Here is a 16,216-nt window from a genome sequence, read left to right as displayed (position 1 = left end):
TGGTCACCCTACCATGGGTGTGCCCATACTATCACCCAACTCAGTAATGACTGTCCACATAACCTTCTCCCAGCGATACACCCTGGCGAAGTTGGCATGGGGACATAGCAAGGGTCTAAGGGGGGAGAGTGTAGCCAAGGCCCTTTACTGCTACCAGTTAATGCCAAGGCAAATGGCACAAATGGGGAAGTTTGATTGGGCAGAGCAAGAGTTCAGTCTGTTTCTGGAGTTTCTTCTGAGTCTAGTCTGTTGAGCGATTAACTGAAATTCTGGTTATTTTTCAGTTTTTAAACAACTAATTGGCTGAAGTCAGTTCAATTATTTTAATTCCATTTTGTTTTTTGTTTTTCCCTGTGAGCTCAATGTGCACATTGCAGTTTCTCTAGAGATACATCAGATCCAGCTTGAACTGTGCGAAGTAATAGGGAGTTGTAGTTTCCAACAGGCTAATATTCTACATAGTTTAGCGGACAAAACGTGGCAATTAACTACAAGGACCATATTTGCGCATCTACTTGTCCGGTCTGTGTTTCTTTCATGCCTGCTACTGAAGAGAGAAGAATGCACAATCGTGAAGGGATATAGAGAGCAGCTGTTGCTTCATGAGGTATCTCTACCTGAAAATACTGATCTTCATGATCGATAGTTGGTATTCAGCGGTAATAAAAGTATGCCTCATTACTTTCAATAACAAAATTGTGATTTTTTTTCAGACAGCATAGGCAGCAACTAGTTCGTCTATGAGGATACAAATAATAAAGTCATCAGAGAAATAATAAAGTCGTCAAATCAAAGAAAATGTAAAATACACAACAATTGAAATACTTTATAAGTAATAGGAATAAATTATAGTTAATAAGTGATAAGCAGTAATGGCAGTCACTATCATCATGGGATGTTTATTAATTGTTTTATTCTGTGTTGTTACAGAATTCAATCCAAATAATTAAAACCGTGATCATTTTGTTTATATTTGAACCGAAACCGAACCGACCTAAAAAGGCACAAATTACTCAGCACTATTGAAGGTTTGGCGTGACCACCTCAAGCTTGCTAGCTACCCTAGCAAGTCCCCCCGTAAGTGGCAGAAACAGTTGTATTGTGTGTGAGCAGAAACAGTTGAGCAGTGACAGTTGTATCATGGTATGATGACAGCAGCATACCACCCTGCATCCCACTGCTGACTTGACACTGAAGTTAAGCAGGGTTGGTCCTGGATGGGAGACCAGATGCTGCTGGAAGTGGTGTTGGAGGGCCAGTAGGGGGAACTCTTTCCTCTGGGCTAAAAAAAAAAAGATCCCAATGCCCTAGGGCAGTGATTGGGGACATTGTCCTGTGTAGGGTGCTGTCTTTCAGATGGGATGTTAAACAGGTGTTCTGACTCTCTGTAGTCACTAAAGATCCCATGGCACTTATAGTAAGAGTAGGGGTGTTAACCCTGGTGTCCTGTCTAAATTCCCAATCTGACCCTCATTCTCTCATGGACACCTAATCAACCCCAGCTTGCAATTGGCTCATTCATCCCTTGTATCTATTCCCCAGGTTGTTGCTGTAAATGAGAAAGTGTTCTCAGTCAACTTACCTTGTACAATACGGGTAAAAGTACTGTGTGTTCAGAGTAGTTAGTGAGACAGTTGTGTTGTGAGTCGTGTAGGGTGAGCTCATATAGTTAGTTTCCTCTGAGTCTCACGGTGAAATGTAATCTGGATAACTAGCAAAGCTATCCCTCCGTTTCCCACCTGTGCACAGAATACGTGCCGTTCTCACCTTCAACTTCCACTCCCAGAACTCGGAGAAGTGCAAGGACAGTGCTTTCTCTTGTTCATCTAGAGCCGTTGAGGGACAAAACTGTGCACTGTTGTAAGACTTTTTACATTTCAGAGCTCTGACTAGTAATAAAGGGTACGACAGGTTTTTAAAAGTTGCAACCGGTTTTACTTTATTGAGTTTTTATTTCTGATGGTGCATTCCCGAGTTCACTAGGAGTTTATGAATAATTTGAGTTCATTGTCATTTGTACTGTCCAAATATTATATATTTTCCTAATACAATATCATTTATGCTAATTGCCTTTGCAACAGTACTCTTTTTGCGTTGTGTTGTGAACAATCATCGACAAGGACTCCAGCATGTAGCACCATTTGGTGGATTTATTATCTGACAGTGAAATAGCATGGATAGCACGTCATGCAACGCAGCCACCACAGATCATTCTACTCTCTTCGCCGGCACACAGGTTTGGCGCTTGTTGACTGGGACGATTCTCACTCGAAAACTGCTCTTCATAAACAAGCCACGCAAACCAGCCAGTAAAATTCCACGTTGAGAATGCAGACCCTGCTTCAGAAACTGTCACTAAATATTCAAGTCGTCAGACTATTCCCCACGAGAAATAGATTGAAAAGAGACTGATCCATCCCCTTCGACCTCATAGGTAAACATGCCTGTCACATGTTTATTACACTCAGTGACTTGAAAGGACCTTGAAACCCAAATGGACTTCCTTGTCTTATTCTTGTCCTGTGACATCGAACCATGTCCACAGAGATGTGTTGGGTTCTAGCTTGAAATGTACTTTTTAATGTTACCATAATAGAACTTATTGATTACTTTACATGTACAGTTGAAGTCGGAGGTTTACATACACCTTTGCCAAATACATTTAAACTCAGTTTTTACAATTCCTGACATATAATCATAGTAAATATCCCCTGTCTTAGGTCAGTTAGGATCACCACTTTATTTTAAGAATGTGAAATGTCAGAATAATAGTAGAGAGAATGATTTATTTCAACGTTTATTTATTTCATCACATTCCCAGTTGGTCAGAAGTTTACATACACTCAATGAGTATTTCGTAGCATTGCCTCTGTAACGATGTGAAACGGCTAGCTTAGTTAGCGGTGTGCGCTAAATAGCGTTTCAATCAGTGACGTCACTTGCTCTGAGACCTTGAAGTAGTTGTTCCCCTTGCTCTGCAAGGGCCGCGGCTTTTGTGGAGCGATGGGTAACGACGCTTCGAGGGTGACTATTGATGTGTGCAGAAGGTCCCTGGTTCGCGCCCGGGTATGGGCGAGGGGACGGTCTAAAATTATACTGTTACACCTCTAAATTGTTTAACTTGGGTCAAATGTTTCGGGTAGCCTTCCACAAGCTTAAGTTGGGTGAATTTTGGCCCATTTCTCCTGACAAAGCTGGTGAAACTGAGTCAGGTTTGTAGGTCTCCTTGCTCACACACACTTTTTCAGTTCTGCCACACATTCTCTATAGGATTGAGGTCAGGGCTTTGTGATGGCCACTCCAATACCTGTGTTCTTCGGTTTGCAAGCCTCCCCCTTTTTCCTCCAAACATAACGATGGTCATTTGTTTCATCAGACCAGAGGACATTTCTCCCAAAAAGTACAATCTTTGTCCCCATGTGCAGTTGCAAACCATAGTCTGGCTTTTTTTGTGGTGGTTTTGGAGCAGTGGCTTCTTCCTTGCTGAGCGGCCTTTCAGGTTATGTCGATTTTTGTACCGGTTGTGTTCACATGTTGACAAGGTCCTTTGCTGTTGTTCTGGGATTGATTTGCACTTTTCGTACCAAAGTACGTTCATCTCTAGGAGACGGAATGCGTCTTCTTCCAACAATTGTTGGAAAAATGACTTGTGTCATGCACAAAATAGCTGTCCTAACCGAGTTGCCAAAACTATAGTTTGTTAACAAGACATTTGTGGAGGGGTTGAAAAATGAGTTTAAATGACTCCAACCTAAGTGTATGTAAACTTCTGACTTCAACTGTATGTTTCAGTAAGATTGGATTTTTAGCATTTATAGCAATGGTTATCAACTGTACTGCAGGGATGGAACGTAAGTCACAGAAAATTGAGGTTGTAGTGGCATTTGGGTGAGTGAGACTTGACATCAGAAGAGTCACAGGGTGTGTTAATTTGAAAACAATTCCTCTTTTTTAACCTTTATTTAACTAGGAGTGTCAGTTAAACAAATTCTTATTTACAATGACGGCCTACTCCGGCCAAACCCAGACAATGCTGGGCAAATTGTGCACCTCCCTAAGGGACTCCCAAACACAGCCAGATAGTGACACCTCTTGCACTGAGGTACAGTAGCCTTCTACCACTGAGCCACTCAGGAGTGTTAAGTTGTGATGTCTCATCATTTCAGGTTGTTGGCATGAGGTAGGACTAAATAGATGTAAATAGTGGAGTAGGGTGGTGTTATTTAAAAAATATATATATAATAATTGTGAGTGCAGTGTTAGATGGTAGGGTATTTGTTTGTTTATTTTTTCAAGCAAAGTATAAGGGAGTTGTACTCCAGTCTAGTAGGTGGCGGTAATGCAACATATTGGATACCAACCGCAGTTAAACCTCATCGAAGAATAGCACGCAAAAGCACAAAAAGGGCTAGCCACATACATGCTTCAAAGAAACGCTCAGTGAGGGATCTAGTTGGATTTTGAAGCCATCATGAGTGGAGGAACTCCTTATATCGGGAGCAAAATCAGCCTAATTTCTAAGGCCGAGATTCGTTACGAAGGGATTCTCTACACTATTGACACTGAGAATTCGACTGTCGCACTTGCAAAAGGTAAAGAACGTTAACTCATGCAAATGTCCGCACTGTTGTGCACCAACCAAATAACGTTTAACTACATAACGTTACAGAGATGCCTGTAAGCAAACGTCATTTCATCACACTGTGACTAATTGTTTTTATGCTGTTCTGAAAAAGGTGTCTACTTAGCTAACGTTAGCAAGCTAGCTAATTGACTAGTCAGCCAGCCAACTTGCTAACTAGCTAGTAGTGTTGGCTTGTTAAACCTAAGAAGTTACCTGGTGATGGAGCTAGTTAAACATGTTTATTTCAAGTAAACTGAGAGTATCATGTAAACCTGCCATATTGTGTTAACCAACGGTGACGCTGCGCGACAACTGCATCGCTAACATTCACAAGCAACTCCACGTCAGTGATGCTGAATTTCGGGAATTTGCCAGCCGGCAATTTTTTTTTTTGCGCTCTACACTGCATGGGGGGAAAAAAAACTGGTGCCCGTAAATTAATATCTAAGCTGCAAACCAAACGAGTTTTGGTTATATACAGCTAACTGCCAAAATAAAGTAAACACTTGAGTAAATGAGGGATACAAGGGTTACGGTCCAAACACTTATGGACACCCTATCCCCTCAAATTAAGTGGACACTTCTGATGACGTCTGACGAGTATACACTTGCAGGGAGAGGGAGGAAGGAGATAGACCAGATGCTTTTTAACTTTCTGTGGAGAAACCGTACCCATTACATTAGGAAAACTGTTGTAATGAACACTTGGTGGGCTGAATTTTTCTGGACATTACTACCTTAAATACTACTTTTAAAATAAATTGGATAAAGCAATACCTATGAGAACCCACTTCTATGTGGAATTTTATTCCTCATGTCTTCTCTACTTTTGGTGGCCTTAACTTCATGTTGGTTTGCAATTATAATATTGACACAGTTCCAGTGAAATGTCCTGCTTTTCATTGGCAGGTTTTCTTGTCATGGTCCTTAATTTATAAACTTATTTTTTTCTCCTCAGAGATATTACATGGAATAATTGGGATCTATTGTATAAAAATACTTTGTTGTTTTTAGAATATTGGTTCTGAAATAATATATTGGTGAGCCAACTGGTAAATGTAGAGGTTCTTTTACTTAGTTATAAGGAATTCTTATCACTTTACAAGATCCCTGTAACACCTAAAGCTTTTGTGTGTCAAGACCTGACCGTCAGAACCTACCTTCCATTGACCCTGTTGACTCATCAGTAGGAAGGATTTATTTCTCTTTTGGTCCATTCAACAGAGCGATACAAACCTTGTTTCAGCAGGATACCTTATGCCATGCCTTATTGGAATGGATTTATTGATATTTGTTGGAAAAAAGTTTGGCTGTTGCCGCACATACCTACTTGTTAACAAAATTTAAGGAAGTTTCCTTTAAAATTATTCATAAATATTATCCTGCCAACAACTATATGAAGTTTAAGGAAAACAACAAATTGTTCCTTTTGTAATGACCACCCAGAAACAGTGTTGCATCTTTTGGCATTGTATTCATGTAAGAGAACTGGCAAGACATCAGTAGATATAGAATTGAACACATTTATGAAGATATTACACTATTGTGGCGAGATGTACTGCTTGGATTCTTCACCTACGATAGAAATAAGTTGTAACATTTTTATGTCATTAAATTATTTTGTCCAAATTTCATATTTACAAATGTAAATATATAAACAAAACACATTTTACCTTACGATTTTTTTTTAAAATTAATAATTATAAATTAGTATTTTGTTTGTGCCCTCATGTGCATTAGTAGCACAATTTAACTTATTTGCATTCATTTTTACTTTCACTTGTATGTTGACTTCTCCATTGATGTACAATCGTCGAAGCGGATGTACAATCGTCGCAAATTGAATTATGGGGAGTTTCATGGCCCCGGAGTGAACATAATTGTACACTCACAGAGCTGACTAAAAACGAGGGTTGGGGGGGCTTACGCTGCAAACTTGCCTTGCTTGGCTAATCAATTGGACTGCCCTCCAAGATGGTGACGGGGATTCCCCCAAGGGTATATGGCAAGGGTAAGTGGACATGGGTATGTCTTAAGTGTTTGGACTGCAGGCAAAGTATATTGAAAACAAGCGCTACCACACAGGTGTGATTCCTGAGTTAATTACGCACTTAACATCTCATCATGGAGTCAAGTCTAAAAATGGCCAGTTTCCCATTTATTTTGGCTACTATGACATAAGAGGTCAATGAATTTTGAAAGAGGGGCTTCAATTGAGCATAGAGGGTTTAAAGTGTGTCTCAGTCACTTGTAAAGGTAGATCACCAGATTTCAACCCAATTGAACAATTATAGGATATTCTGGAGCGGGGCCTGAGTTTTCCATCAAATTATGGAATGTTTTGTGGAAGAAGGGTGTTGCATCCCTCAATAGTTCCAGACACTTGTAGAATCTATTCAGGGGTCTCAAACAGGTAAATCATAAGTTTGTAATAAATAATGTGGAAGTTGAGATGACTAAACTGATTAGAGTAACCCTAGATTGTAAACTGTCATGGTCAAAACGTATTGATGCAGTAGTAGCTAGAAGTCTGTCTATATAATAAAGCGGTGTTCTGCCATAACAACACTATAAACAAGGCAGGTCCTACAGGCCCTAGTTGTCGCACCTTGACTACTGTTCAGTCGTGTGGTCAGGTGCCACAAAGGACTTAGGAAAATTGCAATTGGCTCAGAACAGGGCAGCACGGTTGGCCCTTGGATGTACACAGAGCGCTAATATTAATAATATGCATGTCAGTCTCTCCTTGCTGAAAGTGGTATTTATGCGAGGTATTGACATGTTGAATGCACCGAGCTGTCTGTCTAAACTACAGGCACACAGCTCGGACACCCATGCATACCCCACAAGACATGCCACGAGGTCTCTTCACAGTCCCCAAGTCCAGAACAGACTATGGGAGGCCACAGTACTACATAGAGCCATGACTACATGGAGCTCTATTCCACATCAAGTAACTGTCACAAGCAGTAAAATTAGATTTTAAAAAACTGATTATGGAAAAGCGGGGACCATGAAGCAACACATGCATACACACACGATAACGTACATGGATTTAGTACTGTAGATATGTGGTGGAGTAGGGGCCTGAGGGCACACCGTGTGCTGTGAAATCTCAAAGTATTGTAATGTTTTTAAAATTGTATAAACTGCCTTAATTTTGCTAGACCCCAGGAATAGTAGCTGCTGCTTTGGCATATGAAAACAGCCTAACCAGCTCTGCTGTCAACAATTTCATTATGCTTTTTTGCTGACGTTTACGGACATGGCCATACTCAACGAGTGTTGGACACTTTAGCTTAAGACATGTAGCTAGCTACCTAGGTAAACATGTAAGATCACACACATCACGTCATGCCACCTAATGTTAGCTAGGGAGCCAGCCAGCTAACGGTACACTTTATCTTGACATGAAACAACTTTCTGTCAAATTTAGAAATGTGTAATATCTGAATGTAGCTAGCTAGACCATCTTACCTTATACATCATCATGCATGGTGGACGCATCTCCATGTCTCGGATTGATGCCACAAATGCCCTTAGTTTGAAGATGTAATCCGGAAACTGGTATTGTCCCATCTCTTTAGCTATCATACTCTAATTCCACTAATTTTTCCGAACTGGATCCTCCAGAAAGTGGAGAGCAACACTTATGGAGCTACATTTAAAAACCACATTCGACAGGATTTCCAACAGACTGACCAACTCAAATAGACAAAAGCCTTCTATACGGCAGACCAATCCAAACTCCTCTCTCGGCATGTCCAGACCACTTATTTCTTTTTTTTTTTTTTTTCCTCCCCAATTTCGTGGTATCCAATTGTTGTAGTAGCTACTATCTTGTCTCATCGCTACAACTCCCGTACGGTCTCGGGAGAGACGAAGGTTGAAAGTCATGCGTCCTCCGATACACAACCCAACCAAGCCGCACTGCTTCTTAACACAGCACGCATCCAACCCGGAAGCCAGCCGCACCAATGCGCCGGAGGAAACATCGTGCACCTGGCCACCTTGGTTAGCGCACACTGCGCCCAGCCCGCCACAGGAGTCGCTGGTGCGCAATGAGACAAGGACACCCCTACCGACCAAGCCCGGGCGACGCTAGGCCAATTGTGCGTCGCCCCACGGACCTCCCGGTCGCGGCCGGTTACGACAGAGCCTGGGCGCGAACCCAGGAACTCTGATGGCACAGCTGGCGCTGCAGTACAGCGCCCTTAACCACTGCGCCACCCGGGAGGCCCCAGACCACTTATTTCAGCCAATCATGGCTAGTGGGAAGGTTACAAACTGAAGTTATAGGCTGTAGCCTTATTATTCAATTATTAATGGCCATGTTTAGATAATTGCTTCCACTTTCATTGTGGTCATAGTCACAGCTCTATCGCAATTGCCGATCAGCTGTTAGAATAAATTAGATTGACGGTAAATCAGTCAGATTAGGCTACAGGTAAATAAAATAACACTGGCAATAACACTAATACATAGGTAGTGCTTTTGTACAAACATAATATTCCACAATTTACTTTTCAACCACAGGTTTTTGTATTCATATTTTAGCTTTTTATAATCAACAAATGTCTTTACAGGGTTGAATTAGTTTCTAGTGCACAACATGTGCTTTAAAAGTATCTAGAATTCGAATATGCTATATCTCAATCAATGCAAATAATCTAGGAGCCCCAGAAGAGATCTTGGGAGCACCAGTGCTAACAAATGTTTTAATTTCGAGCCCTACCTGTAACGCCCAGTAGTTGACACAAAATATTTGGTTAAAAAACACTATCTGGCAGACAATCTGTAGCTAATGGTGGCCCAATGCCCTATTAAGACACAATGCTAGTGTTTACTTTATTTTGGCAGTTATCGGTATGTTGGTCAGTATATACTGAGTTTCACAAGTCTAGCTTTCTTGAGATTAATAGATATGTGCCCCAGAATAAATTTTAGCTTATGTGTTTTCAATTTTTATTAATGATTTGGGAAATGGGATGCAACCAGCAAAGTTACAGATGCTAGTTATATATTCATATTCATGTGCTCCTTCTCTGGTTCAGGCTGTTGAAGAGCTCCAGACTGCTTTTCATTCACTGCAAGCCTCCCTTTATGGTCTTGAATGTACAAAAACTAAATTCATGACCTTTTACCAGAGCTAGAACTCTGCCAGAGAACGTTAGCATTGTCAGATCTGTTGACTTAGGGATTCGAAAAAGTGTTATCCTACAAATACCTAGGTATTCAGTTGGATGACAAGTTAACTTTAAAAAGGACAATGTGGATAATCTTGTGACGAAGCTTAAATTGAAATCTTTTTTTTTTTCTCGTAATAAGGCTTACTTCCCGCTTATGGCTAGAAAGAAGCTTGTTCAGGCTACTTTTCAATCTGTAATTTGATTATGGTATCTTGTCTTATATGCATGCAGCCTCCTCTGTCTTAGAGACTGGACTCTGTTTATCATGCTTCTTGCGCTTTATTACAAATGCCATGTCACTCACCCACCATTGCGCATAGTACCAAATGGTAGGTTGGACCTCACTTTATATGTGCAGAAAGATATACATTTGTATGTGTTCATCTACAAAGCCCTTTTAGGTAAACTCCCTCTTTACCTCTGTTCTCCTTCACCACCAGCAGTTACCATACCTGGTCTACTAAGTGGTTGCTACTTAAAGTCCCCTAGCTAGCTAGCTAATTTGTCCTGGTATATAAACATTGGGTTGTTATTTTACCTGAAATACACCCTGTCCTCTACTCCAACAATTAATCCAGATACATTTTTTAAAATGGTCATCTCTCATCCTTCCTTCAGGCTTCTTTTTCTTTGGCCTTCATATGGCGGTTGGAAACCAACTTTACAGCATTATTACAACCGACCAGAGTGTGGACCTAAAGTACATTTTCAATCACCCACGTGGGTATGTGCTCTAAAAACCAATGAGGAGATGGGAGAGGCCAGACTTACAGTGCGTTGCGTGTCACAATCAAATCAATTTCTATTTTAGCGCCTGGCCTCGCAGACGCTCACTGAGGCGCGCAAACAGTGTGGGTGCAATGATTAAATAACATGTATGTGTACATTTATTTTGCGAGCGGGTGACCAACTTTTTCCCCCCAGTCCAACAGTACACCTGATTCAAAGTACATTTTGGCTACACATTGCATGTCATTTCACTGCTTATGCTAACTGAATGCTTTGTCTTTCCCCATTTAGTTTGGTCTTTTGGCACAGAGGATCGGCCCACTGATAGGCCCATCCCGCCCCGAGATGAGATCTTTGAGTACATAATCTTCAGAGGCAGTGACATCAAGGACCTGACTGTGTGTGAGCCGCCAAAGCCAACATGCTCTTTCCCACAGGACCCTGCCATCGTCCAGGTACAGCTTCTCCCAACCACAAAGTACTTCAATATCCTAAGTACACCCTTGTAAAACAGACATATGTAGTAAAAGTCAAGAATCAGCTAAGTGTCAATTTGCATTGTTCTATTATAGAAAGCATTATTCATGTTACAGGCTTTGGTTTCTCCATTTATGTTTTGAGGTTGGACTTTAGCTCGTTAGCACATAGGGTGCACCGATTGTCACCTCGTTAGTCAGTATGGTTACACCTGTGCTGGTTGTGATCTCATTGGTGTGAAGGTGTTTCACCTGTGCCTTTTTTGTTTGCCTCTTGTTGGGCAAATTTAGTGGGCCATCATGGTGGGTGTTGTTACTCGTCAACTTTCAGTGGACACCCCCATGAGTGTCTTTCAGAACCAATCTTAAAACCCCACCTGTTTCAGTTATTGGTCGGTGACTTTGTTTGTACCCTCTTCTGTTTGCGCTACATTTTGGTTTTCTTGCTGGGGAACGTAACACATAGCGATGTACCGATACGATTTGCCTTGGTCCCCGGTTCAAATGTTTACGATATGAATGCATCGGTCTGTGGGAGCCCAAACCGATACAAATTAAACATGCATCAGTCAGAAAACCGGTTTCAAATTTTACAAAGTGCATAAAAATTCGACCTCTACATGCTTTGTAAGTAGGAAACACTGCCGATTTTGCAGGATATCAAATACTTGTTCTCCCCACTGTATGTAGTAAAAACTACTTTTTTTGTTTTCTTTTGGGAATGTAGTAAAGTAAGTTGCCAAAAATATAAATGGTAATGTACAGACACCCCCCCCCAAAAATACTGAAGTACTTTACACCACTGCCAAAATGCAGTACATTGGCATACTTGATATACTGTTACACAACTTATGTATGCAGTACTATGTGATAAGGCCATGCAACCTGAGTTGAAACCTGATTTGAGGTGCAAATGTACAGTACATAAACAGATGCATCCTTCATATATTTGTGGTTGACACTTGATACGGTCACATGATATTGTATGTCGCAAAATCATGTTACGACCACATTCATTTTATATATCAATATTTTGTTAAGTGAATGGGTCTCTACAAAAGGTGTAAACGGCACAGCCAAATGGTTACTTGCATAGCAGCAATTTAAAAAATGGTGTCAATACAAATAATATACAGTACCGGTATGTACAATAACAATATCTGTGATAGATGATATGCATACAATCAGGGGTAAAGTGGCTGAGCAGCAGTGTTAGGAGAGAGGCATTTGAATAGTGCTGATGACTGGTCCGTCCGAAACACGCATGAACAAGGGAATCTGTATTTGGAGAGCCTGTTTCTGTCCTGCCCTTGACTTTGATGCTGGGCATGTGACGTTGATTGCCTCTTTGTCACAAAACTCCCTGATCTTCTCAAAGATAAGTTTGTCTAGCTGTGTCCAGTCCCAGGTGGTCCTTGTACAGGCAGACTATCTATGGGAGGAAGGATGTCAGCGTTGCGCAGAAGCTGAAACCTGGTCCTGACAGTCCAAACGCTCCTTGGCGACAACACCAGACTCCAGAGCATCGAAGCTGTGAAACGGGGAACAATCGCAACAAAAAAATCAGAAGACATTACAAACCTGCACAACATCAATTGACCTCCCAAGTTTAGAGAATAATAATAATAACCTCATACAATGCAATGACAATTATTTTCCCCTGAAGTGCTGGTACTGCTTGATCTGTGGCTGTGGTCTGAAGTACGGAGTCAGGTGTTGCCCGCCATAGCTTTCCACCAGCACCGTACCATCCTCCAGTCCAACCAGCTGTGGGATGTTGACCCCTGTCACGGTGCTGCCCTTCACAACACCAGCCATCTCCGACAGTGTTCACTTGGGTCTTTCTGAAGTGCTACTTAAGGCTGAAGCACCAGTCGGACTTGGTGTGGCCTGTGATCAGGAAGTGAAGGTCCGAGACTGTGGTGGCGCTTGTGCATGGTCCGCCAGGCACAATACCAGCGCACAATCTTGTTCTTGTTTTGGCCACTGCAGTTATCACAATTCAGGTCCTCACGCGTTTCCCCAATTCTGTAGTTAGTGACGAAATGGTACATGTCGTTGACTGCTCTGCTGCCTTTGCTTGTTTGGGCCAGCTCTCTTGTTGATGAGAAGCATTAGAACTTTCTCCTAGTATGACTGGTGAAGAGGTCAGGTGTGTTCTACTGATCCTGAAAGACAAATTCCAGATACAAATATCTAGTTAACATTAAACCTATAACTAGCAATGAATGTTAAATGGCATTCTGAGAACATTCCTAACGTTACACACACACTTAATAAAAGTAAGTTAATATTAGCTAGCCAGCCAGCCATCTAACGCTAGCTAGCTAACAGCAAACTTTAACTTGGTCTTTTGTTTAGATATGTCACGTTAGCTAGCTAAAAAATGAACTGTAATCCATAGAGTAGCGTTACTAGTAATACAAACCGATTGTCATAGTTGGCTAAAGATAGAACCTATTTGGTTAACAAGCCAACCATCAAACTCCATCTGGCTAGCTAACAGCAAGCTTTAACTTGCAATGAAACAACTTTCTGACAAAATTAGAAACATATCTGAAACTGTAGCTAAATTCTTACGCAGTTACATGGATGAAAGCTTCACAGCAGACTGCAACCCCCTTTTTATTAAATAAGATGTCCTTAGTCGTTTCTGTTTAGTTTGCACAACTTGTTTGGCCTGTGTCAACTTCTTCCGTGACAACACTGTTGATCGCCGTTTCTTCCCCATCACTGTGGAGTCTTCTGACAATGTCTCCTTCAATGAAAATGTTTTTACCTAAATCAGGGATTTCCTCATCGATCTAATTCATTTTCAGAGAGTCGACATGGACTTTCTGGAGGACGATCGTGCCATCACAACTTTTTCCCACTGACCTTTGTCGATAGCGCCTGAAATTCAGGGCAGCAATGTTATTGAGGAGCAGTAGCAAAATATTTGCAGTTCTCCATGGCTAATTTCATATTTCAAACTGCAGTAGAAAGGATTATCTACGCATAACGAGCAGCTCATTTTATAGACAAGATGCTACACCGCATACCAATCTGAAACTCATCCCTCGGCATGTCCAGCCCACTCATTATCTCAGCCAATCATGGCTAGCGGGAAGGTTCCTGTCTTTGGCTAAATCAACTAGGCTCTAGTAATTCAACAATATTATTCGTATTTACAGATGCCAAAGAAGTTTGTTATTAAGGCACATGCAAGTTCACATGTTAGAAGGCATTTTTGCCTCCAAAAAAGCATTTTGATTATTTTTTTTAGGTTCAGACGGCTCTCCTGTGAAGTCATGACTTCAAATCAAATTTTATTAGCCACATGCACCGAATACAACAGTGAAATGCTTGCTTACTTACTAACCAACAATGCAGTTTTAAAAAATACGGATAAGAACGCAAACAGTCCGGATGCTCTCAATGGTGCAGCTGTAGAAACTTTTGAGGATCTGAGGACTTATGCCAAATCCTTTCAGTCTCCTGAGGGAGAATCGGTTTTGTTGTGCCCTCTTCACAACTGTCCAGGCTTGCGGCATACGCCTAGTTTCCTGAATCGGGTCACCATATGGTCTTATTCCGGAAATAACTCATCTGTTATGACTGAAATGATGCGTCCTCTCCTTCAGTTCAGTAGCCTATCCAACTTTATGCATATAACTGCATATGGCTGACAGAGCAATGGTGTGGGAGACGCAGATGCCCGCGCCAACGAGAGATGGGCCTAATAGGTTATTTGTACATTTGGCACCTTCAGCATTCAGATGCTTGTAAAATTGCTTTCGCAATGTCAAATCATAGGCATTATTCGAGTGACAACCAATGTAATTTGCTGGGTCATTGTTACCAAATGCGTGTCTTACCAGAGTTGTGTAACCTACCAAAGTCGACGCAACTCTCATCCAACTGCTGATTGAGGTTTTCAATCATTCCGATTTTTAGATTAAAATTTAGATTATTCAGGTTCAACATAAGAAATAGCTTTGGAAGGTTTGCTTTAAACAGTCAGTGTATTTGGTCTTTTTTTACATGAATAAGAATTTCAAAAAGGACCGCTATCATTAGTCAGAGCGGGAGAAGCTCTGTAAACTTCTAAACTATTTGCTTTCGAGACAGGTCAAATCCAAAGCTGCATTATATTAACTGTCTAAATGCCAAGATGGTTTCAATTTTTTTTTTTACATGGTACTAGCTCAACATTTTTCAATCTGCAAAAATGATTAAGTTAATCAGGTGGTGAATAGATATAAAAAAAAATGCGGGGGATGAACATACTGTACATTTCCCACTCCTAATCTGATAGTGGGGTGGTCTGCCCAATGGCTCGGCTCAGGTGCCTCCACACACACACAGGGTCACTCAGTTTAGAGAAGTAATCTCAGACAGATGCAGCACAGAGGCCCAGCTCCTGAACTCCCATAGGCAGCAGATATTAATTTAAAATGGAAAAGTAAGGTGTTTATGCTAAAAAATGTTAGTGCATCAATTCGTTCCACTAATCAAATTAAATCGTACCAGATCGTTTCAATCTAAAAAGTATCAAAGCCCGTGCATCTAGATGCGTATCGACTCATTCATGAAACTAGAGATGCACATCCCTAATATAAGTGCACCTGTGCAGTGATATTTGGCTTCAACTCCCTTTCTCGCTTTCTTCCTCTCCAGTCCTCTGTGTGCTCAGCCCCTCCACCTGCTCCTGCTGCCACTTCAGCTCCATTCCAGTCGGTGGGCTCCAACGGCCTGTTCAACCGAGCTCCCGTGCCCCTGTACAGCCAGTGTAACACCAGCCCCCTGGTGTCCATGCAGTTTGGCACCGTTGGTGACGGTAAGAGCCACAGCAACACAAAGCCTGGATATGGTGAGGAAGGGACCGCTAGCTAGGTTAATCACTAGTGTGTTCAAGGTCTGATATTAGTCAGTCATACTTTACTAATGTCAACTGTGTTCTAAAGCTTATTGTCAGTCACGTTATACCTTCAAAGGCAAGCTTATGCATTAAGCAATCTACCTGTCAAATGCAGGTAGATATGTTTTAAGCTCTGTCAGGAAGTGACAGTCATGTATGCTTTCCAAGGGTTGCAGGCTGCCACATGGCTCTTGGATCAAGCTGGGCATTTCACAGGCGCAGAAGGTTTGAATGGGCTCCACTATGCCAAAAGAGTCACGTAGACTGTCGGCTCCCTTATGTTTTACATATTTGATAT

General features: G+C 41.4%; 1 protein-coding gene across 1 annotated transcript in view; it reads left to right on the top strand.

The window, feature by feature from the left end:
- The first annotated feature begins 4,358 nt into the window (after positions 1-4,358).
- LOC139416415 (protein LSM14 homolog A-like) overlaps positions 4,359-16,216 on the top strand; it is a 29,573-nt gene continuing 17,715 nt past the window's right edge. The window contains exons 1-3 of the mRNA XM_071165010.1: positions 4,359-4,592; positions 10,834-10,997; positions 15,678-15,837. Of these exons, the coding sequence (XP_071021111.1) occupies positions 4,472-4,592; positions 10,834-10,997; positions 15,678-15,837 (445 nt within the window). The 5' untranslated portion in view covers positions 4,359-4,471. The remainder of the gene's footprint in view (positions 4,593-10,833; positions 10,998-15,677; positions 15,838-16,216) is intronic.

Source organism: Oncorhynchus clarkii, chromosome 1 (genome assembly GCF_045791955.1).
Source record: "Oncorhynchus clarkii lewisi isolate Uvic-CL-2024 chromosome 1, UVic_Ocla_1.0, whole genome shotgun sequence".
Taxonomy (NCBI): Eukaryota; Metazoa; Chordata; class Actinopteri; order Salmoniformes; family Salmonidae; genus Oncorhynchus; species Oncorhynchus clarkii.
Note: the sequence above shows the minus strand (reverse complement) of the source record. Positions and strands in the feature narration are given on the sequence as shown.